The 20,489-nt window shown below is 39.8% G+C and overlaps 1 protein-coding gene across 30 annotated transcripts in view; it reads left to right on the plus strand.

Moving 5' to 3' along the window:
• ABI2 (abl interactor 2) overlaps positions 1–20,489 on the plus strand; it is a 140,974-nt gene that overhangs the window by 84,072 nt on the left and 36,413 nt on the right. For 9 of the 30 annotated variants that reach the window (XM_089670680.1, XM_089670722.1, XM_089670691.1 and 6 more), the window contains 3 exons: positions 2,165–2,289; positions 4,720–4,902; positions 9,490–9,648. In XM_089670680.1, the coding sequence (XP_089526806.1) occupies positions 2,165–2,289; positions 4,720–4,902; positions 9,490–9,648 (467 nt within the window). The remainder of the gene's footprint in view (positions 1–2,164; positions 2,290–4,719; positions 4,903–9,489; positions 9,649–20,489) is intronic. The other 21 variants (XM_089670770.1, XM_089670779.1, XM_089670869.1 and 18 more) reach the window with 3 other exon arrangements.

A 20,489-nucleotide genomic window follows, 5' to 3' on the forward strand; every position in this document is an offset into this window, starting at 1 on the left:
AACCTATAGAAAATATAGGGTACTGAAGTTCGTCGCCATTTCTTGAGCGTACACAAATTTTAATGTTTGACAAGTTGAATATCTATTCACTCGCTGCAATCTCATCTTTTATATTTTACAAAAAAATAAGGCAATTTATTGCCTTTTTTTGTGCCTCAAAATTAACTTACTTGTATTTTTTACTGAAATTTTGCAACATAAAAAATTTAAACTACCACTATTTTATTCTCTAGGGTCTCTGCTTTCAGAGAATATATAATGTTAGGGGGTTTTCTATAATCTTCAGGCCTAAAACTATTTTTTAAACGTGTGCAAAAAAATGCAGAATTGGCTCTGGCAGGGAAAGGAATAAAGGATAAGCCCTGACACACCCTTTCCTGAGGAGCAGCCGATCGGTGCTCATTACAATGCAAGGTCTCTCTCCTCCCTGCTTGTCCTTGGATGTGTTGCTGGAGACAGGCAGGGAGGGGAGGAGGAGATAAACAGCACAATGTTAAAAATATACGTTTAAGTCACCATAAAGCCCCTTTTGTTTTTAAAAGCCCCAGACATTCCTAAAATCACCTCCGATTTAAATACGGGTTTGGTTAAATTTTTTCGTTTTTTTTTTTTAATCAGGACAAGTAGATTGTCATGAGGGACAAGTAGATTGGGGCCCCGATTTAGTCCATGGACAAGTAGTTTTTGAAAAAATTTCCACACCCCTGTAATGTACTAACTTACCTGTACATGGAGCCCACCAGCGCCTCACTGTCACAGCTTCCTGGCACCACCATTCTCACCCTGTCTTCCTTCCGTCTTCAGTCTGAATAGCCATAGCCATGATGACGTCACTCCCGCACATGTGTGTGGGAGCCCTTGGCTTCGGCACAGAGCTCTGAAGGTCTGGAATGCTGTGTCATCCCTTCAGAGCGACATCACCAACTGCATGCTGTGTTAATATCTCCTAAACAGTGCAGGTTTTGGAGATATTCACTGTACCTACAGATAAGCCTTATTATAGGCTTACGTGTAGGTACAACTTACAGAGTGGACTTTACTTCCACTTGAAACAGTTTTTGGTGGATTGGAGCGATCTGATTGATTTTTCTCTGGGCCTACTGGTAAATCAGTTAAAACATGTCACTTGTGCGGCTTCCAGTCTGCCTGAAAAAAGGGGCAGAATGTCCAATGCAAGGACAGTTTTCCCTATTCATTTCTTGTCCATCATTAAAAGATGGATTGGCTTTAATTTTCTTCCATACATACCGAGAGTGCACATGATATGATTTTATGCCCATAGAAGAGGGTGGGGGGAATTGGAGGCACTTCCCATCTGTTTATTCTGGGAGAATGCAATAGTAAATAAGGAAAATGGAAACAGCCAATCACTATTGCTCCTGAGCTCAGGCAGCCAGGGGGAGTCTGCTGAGTTCTCCTGGTGCCCGTAGTCATTACAATTATCACTTGATCCTGTCAGCAGTCAAAAAGAAGTGATGACTTACCAGTCATCACTATGTCCTTGGCCACAAAGATTTTATGAGCTGTTAGAATGTACGTTTCTATGTCGTAAAGGTTTTTTCAAATATGTTTTCAAACCAAACTATTTTTTCTCAAAAGTTGTTTGTAAAATACCTTTTGATCCCGTACAATATAGAAATATCCTGTCGATTATAAAATACTCCTCACTTTAATTTTTGAAACTTGCCTTTTAAGATGTGCCCTCCTATTCATATCACCATATTATTATGTTCATATTTTGAGGCTAAAGGCAGTATGAAAAGTAAGGTAAGCCAATGCAATCAATTAGGGATAATTTTTCATGGTTCTGACTGCCCTATAATAGATGAAAATGTAGTTGCTAATGTTTTACTGCGTATTGTAATTTTTTTTTTTTTAATATGTGCTGACTTTGGCTACCAGTTCTAAATTTGCTATAAACGTTTTACTGTTAAATTAATTTAAACCACTGTTAAAATTTTTATTTACAGTAAATTGTGGCTCAGAAGTGACAGACCATATCTTATCTAATACACACTGCTGTATATCAAACAGGTTTCTGTATTTAAAAAAGAAAAAAAAATAGTAGAAAGTGTAGTTTTGCAAAGTGTCCTTTTGCTTTACTGATTAATAAATTGGCATCCCTGTTTTTTTGTTTTTTTTTGGCTCTGTTTGCTCCTTGTAGCAGTAGTGGCAGTAGTGGCGGAAGTCATCCCAGTAGTCGGAGCAGCAGTCGGGAGAACAGTGGAAGTGGTAGTGTTGGTGTCCCGATTGCTGTCCCTACTCCTTCTCCTCCCAGTGTCTTTCCAGGTATGTTTTAAAAATAGATTATCTCTTTACTTTGGCAGTTTTGTTATATTTGCATTACAGTAAAATAAAGAATTGCCTCATGAACAATGTGCTATGCTAGTAACCTGTTTTGTATGCTTTTGCTATGCTCAATAGCTTTATTTTTGTTTTGACTTTTCTATATTTAAATTCTTGCATGCACTCTTATGTCTCAATGCAATGTAGTAAATATTGTGAGCATCATATTGTTACTGATTCAAGCACATCATTTAAATGTAAAGATAACCATTGCTGTATGACATTGTTTTGTGTTTTGTATTGGTTCATTTTTTATCTTCCATTTTGGCAAACACCTGTGTTCTAAAGATCTAAAGGGCTAGTATAAGTTGTTTTCCTGAGTAAAACTAGTTGTTCAGTTTTACAGTCCTTCTCCACAAATGTATATAAATGAGATCCTGCATAAGCCAAAGAAAGGGTTTAAGTCCCCTATAAGAAATATTTAATCTCCAACATTTGGATCAGTTCATCTAGTAATGTATAGCATACATTGGTAGATAAGGACTATAAATAAGTGGGACACTGCATAGACTGCAGGGAAAGTTTGGGGATCCTATGAAAAAAACATTTGAAGAACTCCGGGCAAATGGACTGTTGTGAATGGACTGTTCCTGATATCATCACACACATAGACCGGCTTTGAATGTGAGGACGGCAGGAACCATCCACCTCTGGATGTGGGGGAGCACTGTTTTCCGGAGGATAGAAGAATCTGGTAAGTATAGCTTTTTCTTTGCGCCCCTGGACAAAATGAGCAGTTAACACATAAAGTGCGGTCACAGCCCCACTGCATGGGAAAATGAGCATTTTGTCTGGAGTTCTGCTTTAAGCTACATTATCAAAAAGTGCTAGAGCAATTAATTCAGTAAAAACAGTTAGATGCAGCATTCAGTTTCCTATAGCCAGTGTGAAAATGCTCAAAATGTTGCCATATCACCAAGAAATAATCACCATTTAAATAATCCTCAGTGTATTCTACTAGCAATTACTTAGTTTTCCCTGCCTGAAGTCCTATGTCCAGGAATCATCAATGAATTATGCCAAGTAGTAGCCGTAATGTCAAGCAGTAATTATCCAGCTAGCTAACATCCAGCAGCATATAGACATGCTAAGTGCTATTGCCTAACAAGGCACTGTATGATATTACAGATTGTTAGGTAGTATAAGAGGCTTAGTATATCTGATCCTGCTTTTGCTACCTCTTCACAAAGTAAGTAGCATATATACAGTTGTGTTGCTTATCAGTTGGAATTTTAGGGCTATGAAGCCCTTTTTATGTCTTTGGGGGACGACGACAATGAATTGAGCGTGTCTGTGTGTGTGTGTTGTGTTTTTTTCTTTTTTCCCAAGATATTAGCAGGTAGTTCTTGTCTTCTTTCCACTTGTTTGGTTTTATGCTAGAAGGTCTTGTGTCATTTAGATTTCAGTGATTTACACTTGTATATAACTTCATTTTGATTACACGTAAAAATGCAATTTTTTTGTTCGTATATTCTTTGGCGAACACAATGCAAATGTCACCTTCAATGTCATTTTGTATGTTTTTCAAAATCCCGGAAATGGGATTGGTAATTGGCATTACCCAGGCTTTTATTTTCCTTTCGTGTGCTGTTTACATACGTCTTTAAAGCGGAACTACACTGTATCTCAGCACCACAAATTAAAAGATGTTTAACTCATTTTTAATATTCAATGCAAACTATTCTGCTGAGAAATCATTTAGAAAAAACACCCACTACCATTTCTGGTCATGGCCATCTTGAGTGTGGGCAGATGATTCATGTAGAAATTACTTTCTGGAATCCATCTTCCCTTAACTTGGGCATACAGGCAGGAGGGTGTGCTTACCTGAGAAAACCCCTCCTGAAGACTCCTGGGATGTATGATACCATTTGCCTAGGCATGGAAACTAGGAAGTGACTAAAGAAATGTAAAAAACTGTTTAAAACAATTAAACATTGATATACTTTCCTATCTGTTTACTAATGCTAGCATCATAAGGATTCAGAATAGTCAGTGCTGATTGAGAGAGTGAAGTTCCACTTTAATTCTTCATTGTATTTTAGTTGTGCAGTATATAATTTTATCTTGCAGAATGGCATTAACTGTTTTCTGCATAGATGTGCAAGGTAACCTTTACAGGGCAAAAGCTGTGCCTGTTTTAGTAATGATAATCATTAGTGCTCACGATTCACTATGTTTTCTCAAACAACTATTAAAAAATTATGGAATCAAGTCTTTTCCTTTGCATGTATTCCATCCACTGCTGGCTGTGAATGATGGCAGTACCTAGATCTGTTGACTAAATTCCTAACACTGAGCTTCATGAAAGCATTTCTGTTCCCACCTAACATGCTTTCTGTATTAACTTCACATCTTCCTCTCTCCACGTAGCCCCTGCTGGCTCAGCTGGCACTCCTCCCATCCCTGTTACCTCCACACCTGCCCCTGTCCCTCATGCTCCTGCTACTGCCCCTCCTTCCTCAACTACCCCAGATGCTGCTGCAGGAGCTCAACCCCCTGCTGATGGTTTCACCTCTCCAACTCCCCCTGCTGTTTCCTCTGCTCCTTCTACAGGTGAGTGTGTGGATGAATCTAACAGTGTGGTGGTGACATGGAACTCACATCTAATATCTGTAAATTGCAGTGGAGCTAAATGTATTTAAGTATCAATGTGTCTACATTACCTAACAAGGCTCTGTCGTCAGACTATTGATTTCAACAAAAATCTTCCCATAAGAATTTGTGCTTTTACTGTATTTTATGCATGTTATTTATGTCTAAAAGACTTGCTTGTGTAAATATCCAAAAGCCGTGAGGCTGTTGCAGGACACTGCCATCTTGGATATGTCAGAAGACTTGAAAATGTCACTCAGATGACACTATAGCATTTTACTTTGCTCTTCCTCTGGCAACTACATAAATGTTTATGTAGGGAGATGATGGGAGAGTCAGAGCTAGGCCAGCACAGAGAGTAATTAGATACTCCCAGAAGAGAAATGATTTGCATTGAGGGTGATCGCTGTGCTGGGGAATTTACTTTATAAGAGTAGTCAACTTTTCTAGCAAGTTCAAAGGTATATTGCAATTGAATAAAAAAATCTGAAATTTATGAAATAGAAAAACCACTGCAAGTAAGCATTTTAAATACTTGTTTTTTCTGTTATTTTTCCAGCTTTTTTAAGTTGGTGATAGGGTCTCTTTAAGGTGGCAATACATGACAGAATAGAACTGTTCAACATATGATCTCAACATTTTCACCCAGTATACACACTTTATGTATAGGACATATTGGGAGATCTAACGATTACCTAGGAGGTATGTGGTAGTGCCAGATTATCTCTAATGATCTTTTCCATAGCCAAAACTGTCCAATTTTCATGATCTCTATCAGTGCTGGTAAAAACATATTTCCCCTTTTGCAATCAAATCTGAGAGAACCTCACAATGTTTGTTTGTTCGTTCCTGTTCAAACAGCTTGCCTTTAATTAAAATTTAACATTTTGTTTGTTTTTTTTTTCTTCAACTTTTTAGATGTTTCTTATATTAAGAAATCATGGCTGACTAAGGCTTTTTGAACAGTGTTAGAGTGAGCCTTTCCCAAGTTTGTCCTTGTTAACATACAATGCACAAAGCCCAGTCTATATACCTTTGACTCTTTATTCAGACATTCAGTGTTCAAATTTAGTTACAAGCAATAATGATCTGCCTGCATAGTACAGACATGGTTAAGACAAACTCAGCTCCTCAGTCCCCTCATAAACGGGGAACTACCTAGGAGTTTTCCTTGCTGGAGGATCAAGAATAGAGTATCTAAAAGTAAGCTGCATTGTTTATTTATTTTTTTATGTTTTTAAGGTATGTGAACTAGGATAAATATAGAGTAGTAAATTTGGATGCAAAAATGGAAATATACTTTAAGCTCTGCATCTGTTCCTTAGTTAAACGGATGGCACCCTGTGGTGTGTTGAATTGGGGGGGGGGGGGGCAGATTTCTCACCTCTTGTTAGCCTCTTGTGGAGTTACCTGATGATGTCACTCGATGACCCCTACACCCATATGATATATTTCCCTTTTTACCTTGGGTGTCGGGAGAAGCGGAGCTGTCATTTGGCCCCACTGCTGAAGTAAACAAAGAGCAATCCTGCCCACCTATGACATCATTAACCGGGTTGGGGTCACTGGGTGACCACACCACTTTGTTCAGCAGCGGTGTCAAATAACAGCTCCTCTTCGCCCAGCGCCATAGTAATCAAAAGGACGAAGTAACCTGGTGATGTCACTTGGTGACCCTTCTCTCAAGTCATTGAGCATATATAGCGTCACAAGGGGGCAGGGGCACCCAGTGACATTAACTTAAGTGGTGGAGAGAATTGCCAATGTCGTTTGACATTGGAAAGCAGCGGGTGCGGCTGGGTTTGGTGGGTGGCTGTTTTTTTTTCTTATTGCGAGACAGTCGTGATTGTTCATCATGGTTGACATGGACCTACTTCCCTGGATGACGTGATTGACAATGGATCCACATCGAGGGACTTTTTTTTTCACACATAAAGGACTCGTCAAAATCTGTGTTGTGTTTATTTACACTTATCACTCTGTTTTGAATGAGCAGGGTTACTATGTACCCCATACTCATTCACTTCAAGGGGGGGCCAGAATCTGTGGGTTGTTAAAGACGCTTCCAGATTCCAATAAGCCACTCACCACAACCCCCGTGCCAGGGTTGTGGGGAAAAGCCTTTGTCCTCATCCACATGAGGTGCTTTGCTTCCCCCTTTTCCATGTTGAGTGCAAGTGGCATGGTATGGTTCAGGGTGATAAGGGGCACACGCTTATTCGCGCCGTCCTTCCTGGCTTGCTGGGCTGCATGCCCGAGAAAGGGCCTGATGTGGATTAGGGGCAGGACCTCACCCTGTGTGGGTTTTTTTTTTTTTTTTTTTTAAATTGTTTACTTTCTGCTGACAACAGGGACGCATAGTGGTTGTTCGGAGGCTGGCGAATTCTGGTAACAACCAACACAAAAATGGACTATTTGTCCATTTTTTCATCTGTTTAGGTCCTCTTCTGTTTTTTAAATAGAACAAAAATAGAGACTTGTTCCGTTTACTAAACAGACCTGAACAGTTGTGGATGTAAACTGATGTAAATGGATGATCATCTGTTTACAACCATTTGCCCATAGGAATGCATTGCTGTCCATTTTTCATCAGACCGATGAAAAACAGACAGAATTCCTGTGTGAAAAGAGCCTGAATTTATGTGATGTTAAAATTTAGCTTGTTAATTGGCAAGAGTACTGTCTACATTGGCAGTGGTGAATGCTTATACTTTACTGCCATTGCACAACTGGACATATAGTAGCGTGCCATTTGTCTATCTAGTAGTGATTGTGTTACCTTTGTAACAGAAATGTTTAAGTATTGAAGTCATTTGAGTGCTTCTAGAACATCTGGGATATTTATTTTACTTCATATTTAGTACATACCTTGGATCCAGTCGCTGATGAATAATGTGAGCCAAAACAAACTGAATTCTATTATCAAAAGTAAATGATGTAATAAAGTTTAACAATGCAACTAAGTGTGATTTTCTGGGTTTGTGAAATCATTTAACAAAGCAGACAAAAGTATAGTAATGGCTTTGAGTTACCACATTATTATTTATATTGTTCTGTGATTATTATTAGTTACACTTTTTTATCTAGTGGTATACTTAATTTTTATATGCAGCATTTTCTTCTTTTCTTTGGATGACTTTTATAATATGTTTAGTATTCAACAAACCTGTGACATTTGATATGGTAAAAGTTTAAAAAATATTTTCAAGTCACTGGAAAATCTTTTAAAAAATCACTGTATAAAGTAGATAGAATGTTAACAAAAGTATATAAAACCACACATAAAAGCATTGCTGCTTTGTGCAATGTTATATAATCACTTGGTCAATATGCTACAGTGGGGAAGAGTTCAGATTTCTGTTAGTCGTTTATTCCGGTCTGTGACCCCATTGGGGAGATATTCCCTCATTTGCTTTTCCCTTTGACCCCGTACGAGAAATAGGGTGGAGCGGTCATGACCATGATGATATGAACAGAAAAAAAACATTGTAATGGGTTTATTCCTTCCTCATTAAAATTAATTTTTTTGTGTTTTTGTTTGTGCCATTGATGGAGATATCTCCCCTCAGTTCCTGCTTTGATAGAAAGCGAAGGGAAATCTCCCCAATGGGCACACAAACTATAAAAAATTGACAGAGGCTTTATCCCTTCCTTGTTCTGACCAAAACCAAATAAACTATTTGGAACAAGGTTTTCACTTTTTGGTTTAGCTTTGTGTGAATAGCAGTTTGATACTCAAAAGGGTTGTCGGCACAGTGTATGGTAACTCCTTTTTGCCACAGATAGTAGCAAAAATAAATTTAATAAAACCACAGTATGTATACAGCCTGATTGTATTAGAGCAACAGATGTAAGAGGATTTAGTCGGGTTTTAAAGTACATCTAAAGCCCATTTAAAAAAAATAAAAAATTAGGGCATGGTTAAAACTACTGAAAAGTTGTTTTTTGTTGCCTGTTTTCTATTGGGGTGATTATTTCCAGTTTTGACACAAGAAGTGAGAGTAGATCTATCCAAAGTAAGCAGAACCAGAATAAGTATCCCCTTTGGAAGATTTGCCCTCTTTTCCAGACCAAGTAACAAATCATAGTTTCAGATTTTCCGTAGTTTTGGTGGCAATGGTCTGCAGAACAAAAAGAGTGAATTTCCCCATCGAGGACACAGCAATAAAAAAAAATCTAACCCTTCCACATTATCCAAAATGAAAAAAATGGCTTTAGAAACACTAAAGGTATTTATTTTTTCTTTTAGCCATTATTGTCATTCTCTTTAAGTGCTATTTTTAGAGCTATAGGTTAGATATTTGATATTTGAAACTTGATACATAATGGGAATTTGTTTTACCTGATTTGCTTTGTTCTGTAATTAATCTCTGAATAATATTCTAGATTTAGGTCTCTTATGGTTGTCCTATTACATGCAATTTTGGATTTTCACTTTTGGTGTTTGTAGTTTTTGTAGAAAAAAACAATTTGCTCAAAATATTTCAAGCTAATATTTCTGTGTTTTATGTAACATTGCACTCAGTTTGTTTGCTTATGCTTGTTTAGGTAACCCTGCTCAGTTCTACAGTATGAACAGACCAGTGTCACGGCACACACCACCAACAATAGGAGGTTCTCTTCCATATCGTCGTCCTCCATCTATGACCTCACAGCCAAACCTTCAAAATCAGATAAACGGAGGACCGTTTTATAGCCAAAATCCAGGTGAGAGGCTGAATGCAAAAGAAGGGTAAGGTATTGGGGAAATACCAGATGAGCTCCTTTTTTGCTGTTTAAAATGTTAATGTATATAATATAAAAAAATGTGTGAATTTGACATTTTAAACTGCTTTTGCAACTTTCTGATCAGTGAACTGGTTGAGTAACTTGTCAGCTGCTTTTTAATAGCAGTATATGACGTGTTCTTTTCTTTTTTTACAAATAAAATTCACATGCCTGTGATTATGACAAGCTCAGCCACTCCAGTTGTCATTGAAAGAAATCAATGGCAAACAAGTGAAGCTGCAGCAATGTATCCTCAATAGGAGTTGAGCTTTTGTTGCCCATGTCCTCTCTTTGGACAGTGCTGCATACATGGGGTTATTCAAATTATATTTGGACTTTAGTTTTATAGTGTTATTATTTTACATTTCATAACTTTCTGGTACAATGGAGTAGTAGTTTAGGTGCAACCCCTGTAATTATTTTAGGGTATCATTCTATACACACTTGCTTTCCTCTTGCCAACAATTTAGATTTTTAGCGATTTGTATCTGACATATTTGATTGCTTTTGCACATATTTTTTTCCTGTGTTTTTAAATATTCTTTATAATGAAATATAACCAGCATTTTATATACACCAGTTTTTCTATTGTCCTATTTCAAGGTCTTTTGTAATATTCCTCATTTAAAGTATGCAACACTAGTCAAAAATAGGAAACATTTTGCTCACCCTGTACAATCTCATATTTCTCTATAGTTGTCAGTTTTATGGCTTATGTATAAAATTATGTATCCATGCAGAAATCAAAAACATCGCACTATTTAAACTTTATAGGAGGAAATGTGTCACAAACATGATGGGATAACACAAATGCAACTTTTCAGGCAAGCTTTGTATTTCTGTTTAGATATATTTGAGTCAAATACTGCAGATGTGGTTTTCTTCTGAGAAGAGCTTTTTAACTTGCAAAACAAAGGGGCATATAAAAATTAGTACACTGCTCAAAAAAATTAAAGGAACACTTTTTAATCAAAGTATAGCATTAAGCCAATGGGATATTGATCTGGTCAGTTAAGTAGCAGAGGGGGTTGTTAATCAGTTTTAGCTGCTTTGGTGTTAATGAAATTAACAGGTGTACTAGATGGGCAACAATGAGATGACCCCAAAAAGAGGAATGGTTGTACAGTTGGAGGCCACTGACATTTTTTCCCCTACTGATCTTTTCGTACTGTTTTTTTACTAGTTTTGCATTTGGCTAAGGTCAGTGTCACTACTGGTAGCATGAGGCCATACCTGGACCCTACAGAAGTTGCACAGGCAGTCCAACTCCTCCAGGATGGCACATCAATACGTGTCATTGCTAGAAGGTTTGCTGTGTCTCCCAGCATAGTCCCAAGAGCATGGAGGTGATTCCAGGAGACAGGCAGTTACTCTAGGAGAGCTGGACAGGGCCGTAGAAGGTCCTTAGCTCATCAGCAAGACCGGTATCTGCTCCTTTGTGCAAGAAGGAACAGGATGAGCATTGCCAGAGCCCTGCAAAATGACTTCCAGCAGGCCACTGGTGTGAATGTCTCTGACCAAACAATCAGAAACAGACTTCATGGGGGTGGCCTGAGGGCCCGACATCCTCTAGTGGGTCCTGTGCTTACTGCTCAGCACCATAGAGCTCGATAGGCATTTGCCATTGAACACCAGAATTAGCAGGTCTGCCACTGGCACCCTGTGCTTTTTACAAATGAGTGCAGGTTCACCCTGAGCACATGTGACAGACGTGAAAGGGTCTGGAGAGGCCGTGGAGAACGTTATGCTGCCTGTTCAGCATGACAGTTTTGGTGGTGGGTCAGTGATGGTCTGAGGAGGCATATCTATGGAGGGACGCAAAGACCCCTACTGGCTAGACAACGGGACCCTGACTGCCATTGGGTATCAGGATAAAATCCTTGGACCCATTGTCTAACCCAAGACCCACTGCACCAGTGTAGGGTCTCTCTTGGTGCACGACAATGCCCGGCCTCATGTGGCTACAGTATGCAGGCAGTTCCTGGAGGATGAAGGAATTGATGCTATTAAATGGCGCCCACGCTCGGCGGACCAAAATCCAATAGAAAACCTCTGGGATATCATGTTTCGGTCCATCCGACGCCACCAGGTTGCCCCTAAGACTGTCCAGGAATTCAGTGATGCTTTGGTCCAGATCTGGGAGGAAATACCCCAGGACACCATCTGTCGTCTCATTATGAGCATGCTCTGATGTTGTCAGGCATGCATACAACCACATGGGGGTCATATAAACTACTGGGTACCATTTTGAGTTGCTGCAATGAAATTTCAGCAAAACGGACTAGCCTACTGCATCATTTTTTTCTCTTTGATTTTTGGGGTGTCTTTGAATTCAGTTCTCTGTAGGTTGATAATTTTCATTTCCGTGGAAGATGGAAGAATTGTGTTCCCAGCTTCATATTTCTGACCAGTCGCAGACCATTACAACAGCCTCCAGTGTTCTTTATATTCTTGTCAGAATCAGCTGATAATGTATTTTATTTTATTGTTTTATTTTATTTATATTGTAATCTGATTTGATTTTCCAGCATGTTCACGTATCATACTTTTTTCGTTAAGTTTTAAGATGTTACTTTGCATGCCAATACTTTTTTCCTTGCTAGGCGTATGCTATTGTGCTCTGCACAGCAATCAGATCAGTTGCTTTCTTGATTCACACACTTTTCAATGTTGCATCTAATATAAGCTCTTTATTGCACAGATTTGGGCATTCTGTATTTGTATTGTTAAAATTTGGAATGTTGAATAATTCTGTATATTCTGTATATTTAGGTCAGCTAGGCTGTTTGGTCTTGGAAGACTAACATTATGTATTCATTAGATAAAAAAAAGTTACCTGTTTAGTTGTACTGGGCACATTTTGATGCCCTCTGCATGGAAAACAGATTGTTCCCATAGTTAACGTGTATTTGGCATACAGAAGGATTTTACAAGATTGGAACATTAAATTTTCTAGACTTAGCACATTTTTCTCTAGATATGTGTATGTCATGAACCAATCCTAGAGGAATATTCCCTGCATGGACACCCTGGTTAGCAGCTTGGAGAGATGTGGATTTTTTTCTGCACCAAATAACTGTTGTAACTTGGGAGAGATATTGGGGATAAAACTCCTAGTTTGATGGATTTTGTGGGTTCAACTTTTTTCTTTTTTGCGGATTTATCTAAAGTCTTCAGTGAAAGATGGCTATTTATTAGATGGTCAGAAGTGACACCATACATTCATTTATATTGTTGTTTTGCATAGGCAGTGATCCTTAGAGCGGTAACCCAATACCAAAAATTATTATTCTGCGCAATCATGTGGTGGCTGCATTAGTTTTCTTTATTTAGGCTTTTTCCCTCTTTTTCACCTGGTGATCTGACCATTAACACACCTCCTGTTTTTGGGTGCCTACACTCTGGATGAAAGCGCAACCAAGACTATTTCGGACAACAGCATTGTCAGTCTGGCGGGGTGGGGAACCCCAGAAGAGGAAGGAAGAGACCACTGTGTGCAAAATCCATGTAATGAGCAGGTGAGTATAACATCTTTTTCCCCAAGTCATCTTTCAGGACAGCTTCAACATGAGAGAGGCTCCTCGCACCAGGAAACACATGATTCACATTTTCTAATAAAAAGTCTCTCCATCCCTGGGGTCCTCAGTATTTGTTCTTCTTCTGGCAAATATTGACATAACTTCCGTTTGTTTTTTTTCTACAGGCTGTCTGGCGGGGTACAGAGGCCTCCTGGATTCGGTCACCCTGCAGAGCAAGATGGGCCTTTGTGGGTTCACTTCATCCAGGGCTAATTCCTCATGACATTTTTTTCCATTAAGTGGCCAGGATTAGGGGAGGCAGCACTCCTACTCTCAGGCTAAAACTGTCCAAAGAGGCGCACTAGGGGGTGAACCTGTTCGAATGGCTTTGGGGGACCAATGGGCCACAATCCTGTGGGGCGTTTAGCCTACCTGGCTGCTGTGGTGGCAGAGGATGCCGACATCCCTCTGCTTGGCATGACTCGAGGGGGTGATGTCAATTTCCGGGCTACCTGGCACCTCAGGGGTCACTGTAGTGGAAAACCGCCTGGCCAAAGAGAGAAGGCAGAACCCTAGCATCTCTGAGGAACTAGAGAAAGAATCAGCCAGCTCTTCCGAGTCATAGAAGGGAGAAATTGAAGAACAAGAACCTAAGTCTCAAAGATTCCTTTTTCCTGTAGAAGACACGGAAGGCCTCTTAAAAGTCATTTATGACACTCTGGACCTGGAGGAGGAAAAATCGGATCTCTCACAGCTGTATGCAGGGCTGCAACGGAAATGCTGGTGTACATTTCCAGTCCATCCCACGCTTTGGGATTCCATAAAAAGAGAATGGAAAGAGCAAGAAAGGAAAGCCTTTTGTCCTAAAAAATGTAAAGAGGTGATTCCTATTCAAAGACAAAGACGCATCACTCTGGGAATTCAGCCATAAGCTCGATGCTCTCCTTCAAAAATTTTAAAGAGCACGGATCTATTGTTTGAGGACAGGGGCTCCCTAAAGGACACGATGGGCCGTAAAGCTTACATGTTCCTCAGAACAGCTTGGGAAGCATCCACGGTAAACTTTAAGTCAGCGGTTGCAACTACTTGTGTTGCCCGTACCTTGGATGTATGGCTGGGCCAGCTCTTCTCCCACCTCGAACACGGTACATCTGTGGAAGAAATGTATTAAATATCTACCAGTCCTAGAAAAGGCAGTGGCCTTTATCGCAGCATTGGATGAGACCATCAAGTATACAGAAAAATAAACTGCTCGCATAAATTCAGCAAGAAGAGCAATTTGATGGAAGTATTGGCAAGGGGACATAGCATCCAAATACAGACATTGTGGGCTGCCTTTCTAGGGAAAGCTCCTTTTAGGCAACACTCAACCAAAGAAACTAAGTTTCAAGGTCAAAAAAGAGGCAGGTTTGCAAAAAAGAAAAAAGACCGGTCCCTCTTTAACACTAACCAAGACAAGCCCAAGGCTCAATCCAAATAACTCGTGGAGCCAGGTGGGAGGAAGGCTGGGATACTTCCACACTCATTGGCTGCAGGCTACCCAGAATGCATTCATCTTGAATGTAATTCAGAACGGCTACAGGATAGAATGCCTTCCCTCACACCTTCACTCTCACAGGTTTTTTTGCAACCCCACTACCAAAGGTAAAAGAAAAGGCAGACGCACTCATAATTCTCTTTGAAGAAATGCTCCAACAGAATGTAATCGGCCTGCTGGGGGAAGAAGAAAAGGGAAGGGGGAATTACTCCCATTTTTTTTCCTAAAACCATCAGGAAAGGGCAGAATGATCTTCAATCTGAAAAAAGTTAACAAATGCATGGATTCAAAAAGTTTCAAATGGAAACCATCTACACCGTGAAAGAAATCATTTCCCCTGTAGTATTCATGGCTTCAAGATGCATTCCTTCATATCACAATAAGGGAAGACTCAAGGAAATTTCTGAGGTTTGCACTAAAGGGACCTGGGAAGATCATTCTATTCCAGTTCAATGCTCTTCCCTTGAGTCTTTCCTCAGCCCCAAGAATCTTCATGAAAGTTCTAGCAGAAGCACTGCATTACTTGAGGTTAAAGGGAATAAGTGTCATTTCTTACCTGATCTACTTCTGTTTGCAGACTTGAAGGAAGTATTAGGCATGTGTCAGATATCTTTCTTGATGGGCCTAGGCTGGGTAATAAATTCAGAAAAATCTCAGCTAACCTTTCCAACACACTCATATATCTTGGACTCAACAACCACCTGCCTATATTTGACACTAGAGAAGGTGCTCAAACTTCAACAAGACACAGCAAACCTTCTGGAGGCATCAGACTCTACAATCAGAAAATCCATGAAGCTTATTGGACGAATGACTGCAACCATACCGGGAGTCCAATGGGCTCAACTGCACCAAACTTCATTAGACTCCAGTATTCCCCTCACACGGAAAGTAAAGGAGTTACTCGCCTCGTGGACTAAGAAGCAGACAGAGCATGGAAAGAAATGGAAACAATCCAATCCAACAAAAGTTACAATTGAAGGAAAGCACTTGGGGATGGGGCGCACATATGGAAGACTGCCTAGTTCAGGGTAAATGGGACCCGGAAACATTGGAAAGCTCCTCGAATTTCAGGGAATTGATGGCAGTTTACAAAACTCTGTTGTCCTTTCAAGAAAGAATAAAAGGAAAGGAAATACAAGTCCTGTCAGACAATATAACAACAGTTGTGTACCTAAGCAGACAAAGAGACACCAGGTCACCGAAACTAATGGAAGTAGCAGAAAGACTCTTAACCTGGGCAGAAGAAAACTTAATGTCAATTACAGCGATCCGTTTGAAGGGACATCTGAACTCTTTGGCAGTCAGACTAAGTCGAGAAGAAACCAGCCAATCGGAGTGGTGCCTCAGCCATGCAGCATTTGCCATAAATTGTAGCAGGTAGGGTACTCCTTCCATAGATCTTTTTGCCAACAGAGGAAATATGAAACTAAGGAAATAAAGTCAAAGAGACCCTTGAAGCGCAGGCACAGGTGCGTTAGCTGAAGCATGAGAAGATCTCCTATACGCCTACCAAGAGTCTTGCAGAATATAGACGTCTCAAACCAGAGTCGTTGTCTTTGTCCTATTCTGGCCGGAAAGGTCATGGTTCTAACTCCTGAGGCAGATAAGCTTAGGGATGTTTCCACACTGGAAGGACCTTCTATCACAGGAGAAGGTGCTACACCCACACCCAGAGATCCTGTCACTGACGGCTTGGCTTCTGAGCAGGAAAGATTAGCTGGAAAAAGGTTATTGGAGAAGGTAGTCTCCACCATTCTAAGTGGACGACAAAAGTCCACAAATGCCATTTATGACAAAAATTGGAAGATATTTACTTGCTGGAAGGTAGAAAATGGCTTGTTAGAAGTTCCTATTCTGAATGCAGTTCTCAAATTCTTACAAGCAGGAGCAGATAGGAATCTAGCAGCTAGCACAGTTAAAGTCCAAGTAGCTGCTTTATCTAATTTTCTGGAGTTGAAGTTAGCAGAGGACCCGCTGATCATCAGATTCCTTAGGGCCATTGCTAGATGTAGAAACCCATACAGACCCAAGTTTCCTGCCTGCTATTTAGGAACAGTTTTAAGAAGCTTCAGTGGGAACTTTTTGAGCCCCTGGACAAATGCTCATTGAAATGTTTAACCCTTAAAAGCATCCTCTTAGTAGCCCTGGTCTCAGCTTGTAAAAATCAGCAAATTGCAAGCGCTGTCAGTAATAATGGCCTACTGCACAATTCTATTGGATAAAGTTATCGTAAACCTGGATTTGGATTTTCTACCAAAAGTCACATCAAACTTTCACAGAACAGAAGAAATAATCCCATCATTTTGTGGAAACCTGAGCAACGCCAAAGAGGATTATAACAAAATTGATGTGAGAAGGTGCCTCATTGCATATATCGAGCAAGGTGACTAAGGGAAACTGTTTTGGAAGGCTACAAAACCACAGTACTAACATCACCACCTGGCTTGAAGGTGCACTCGACTAGAGCCACGCACCTTCATGGGCAGAGAGAGCTGGAACCTCCCTCAGACAGATCTGCAAAGCTGCAACATGGTACAGCTTCAGCACATTTGCCAGACACTACCGATTAGACCTATCCACCTGCAAAGAACAAGCGTTTGGCAGGAAGGTCTTGCAAGCAGCAGTCCCACCCTAATGTACGTATTTCTATTCAATCCTCTCATGTTGAAGCTGTCCTGGAAGATGACTTGGGAAAACGCAGTTATTTACCTGTTAACTGTATTTCCAAAAGTCTTCCAGGACAGCATAGTTCCCTCCCAATTCATATATAATTATGTCCTGGTATTACTGTCATGCATGGACTATATGTGGTTTTACTACGGTTATATTTATGCTCTATCCTAGACCTTTGGTTATATTCCTATACTGAGGACCCCAGGGATGGAGAGGCTTTTTATTACAAAAAGCGGATCATGTGTTTCCTGTTGGGAGGAGCCAATCTCTCTCATGTTGAAGCTGTCCTGGAAAATTCCTGTAAATACAGTTAACAGATAAATAACTGCATTTTATTTGTTTAATTTTTAAATGGAGGAAAAACAGCCTTTTAATCAGTTTTTAGGCTTGATTTACATTTGTGAATTTATTTCACAGGGCTGCACCACACATAAAAAAGGGAGGATTTACCCCCCTCCCCCTTCCTGACCAGGCCTTTTTTTGCGATACGGCACTGTGTTGCTTTAACTGACAATTGCGCAGTCATGCAACGCTGTACATAAATTAAGTTTATTTCCTTTTTTTTCCCCCACAAATAGAGCTTTTTTTTTTATATTTTTGCGCTATAAACAAAAAAAGGCCAACAAGTTTGCTATAAAACCTATCCAGTAAAAAAAATAAAAAAATGTAACTTCTTCATAAATTTAGGCTAAAATATATTTTACTACATGTCTTTGCTAATAAGAAATCCCCAATACATGTAAATTTAATTGGTTTACGTGAAAGTTATAGCGTCTACGTGTGTGTGTGTGTGTGTGTGTGTGTATACTGGAATTTTTTTTTTAATACTAGTAATGGCGATCTGCGACTTATAGCGGGACTTCAGGGGGCATTCTGACACTGGGGGGGGACTAACTATCACTGAAATCCCAATGACACTACTACAGTGATCAGTGCGAATATAAAGCACTGACACTGTACTAATGACACTGGGCAGGCAAAGGTTAACACCTGGGGCTATGAAAGGGTTAACTGTGTGCTGTGTTGTGTTTTACTAGGGAAACATATTGCTGTGTATTTCTCTGTTGTGCAGAGAAATACACAGTAGCATGTTACTGCTAGCAGGAGAGAGACCTGTGTTTACACACAGATCTTTACCCTGTCAGTGATACTCAGCGATCACCAGGTGTTGGCAGGGAATCTCTGGCTGCTGATCAACATCTGTAGCTGCCAATGGCGGCTCGGGTAGGGTAGCGTGTGCACGTCCTACCCAGAAATGCAAAATCCCATGTATATATACGTAATTTTGCACAGCCCCGTCGCTCTGTAGCAGTTCTTCTGCTATGGGGTGGTCGGGGAGCGGTTAACAAGCCCCATACTTGCTACTCCAAAAATAGCTGTAAACACTCTGTAACAGAGACACAGTTGGCATTAGTAGAATACTAATGATCGTGAAATTGTCAGTCCCCCCCCCCCCCCCCCTAGATAACCAGTGCACTATATCAAAGAATATTAGGATGACCTAAACTAGATTGCAGAGGGACAGGTGTGCCTTGAAGACTGCATCCCATGTCAACGTTTGTCATTCAGTTCGATTAGGGTAAAGGATCAAATGTGTCACCTTGGCTCACAGTAGTAGCCTTGGATCCCAGCCATATATCCCATACCTTGTTGAACGTATGTGGACACTCCCTATTCATGTATGTTTCTTTATAAAGAGGAATAACCAAGTTGACAAACGACTTCCAATAATTTAGGGTAAGAGCAGATGGAGCTCTCCATTTCAGTACAATGGATTTCCTGGCATAGTACAGGAGTAACTCCAACTATGTACAAACCACTCTGATAGGGGTGAGGGCTTCAACTAGCCCTAATATGCAAACATCTGACTGTTGAGGTATAGAGGTCAATTGGGTAATAAACTTGAGGACCCCTGACCAAAGTATCTGCAAACTGGGACAAATCCATATCATATGTAAGTATCCAGCTGACTCCACACTGCATCGCCAATAAGTAGACGGACAATCTGGATAGATTTTGTGGATTCTGAGGTGTATAGTGGAGTTTATGAAGAATTTTGAATTGAATTTGGATCAGTTGGTCCCAGGAAGAGACCAGCTGAGTGAAGGGATACTCCCATACCTCTTCCCAATCCACATAATCCAGCTCCACCACCCAGAATTACTTTTTAAATTACTTTTTTTTTTTTTTTAAAGCGCTGCACCAAGCCAAAACCTAAAACCAAAAACTAATGCAGCCATCACATCTAAGAATTGGTAAGGAGCAGTATAATAAATGTTTGCTTTTGAGTTTACCGCTTTAACATGCATCCAACAATCAAGTTATATGCTATTTGCTGATTGATTAATTTTGTTCTCTGTGTATATGGAAAGGTTGCATATTGAGGAGGACCTTTTTGGTGTGCTAATATATTTGTAAGTAATATCTCTTATTGCACCATAGTATAATTAAATATTAAAGTTTTATTAATACATCTCTAATACAACGTAATCAGAATACTGGAAATCCTGCCAGAATTAAGCTGTCTTTTCAGTTCAGCATTACCAAATGAACGCAGTAGTATAATCTGCAGCGCTGATTCTTTTCCATAAAATAAATTAAAAATATGTTGGCAGATTTCATTAATTACAGAATAAAAGGGGACAGATTGGATTATTTTGTTAGAAAAATATTTTTTCCATGCAAGGTCACCTTTAATGGTTTGTTTTGCATGCAGCACACATATATATAGTATTATATTTGTGACCTGAAGCACACAAATAAAAACCCCTATGGAAGATTTATTTGCAGAGTTCAATACTATCTGTTACGGATAACTACAAGAAATACAAAGCTACTTTAATCCCAGACCCTGCCTTCTCCAGCTTAAATTTAGTGTTTTTGAAGATGAGTTTGTTACACACTTAAATGTGTTCTTTTTTTTTTTTTCCTTCTAAGGTCAGTCCTAAACTATAACATGATTAGTGGTGAAGGGTGGGGAGATGAGGCCAACCAAAACCGCATTTAAAGTGGACCTTGCAGATGCAAAATCTGCATACAATGCCTTAAGC

This window comes from Staurois parvus, unplaced genomic scaffold (assembly GCF_062004578.1).
Source record: "Staurois parvus isolate SC_StPar_1 unplaced genomic scaffold, SC_StPar_1.0 ptg000011l, whole genome shotgun sequence".
Classification (NCBI taxonomy): Eukaryota; Metazoa; Chordata; class Amphibia; order Anura; family Ranidae; genus Staurois; species Staurois parvus.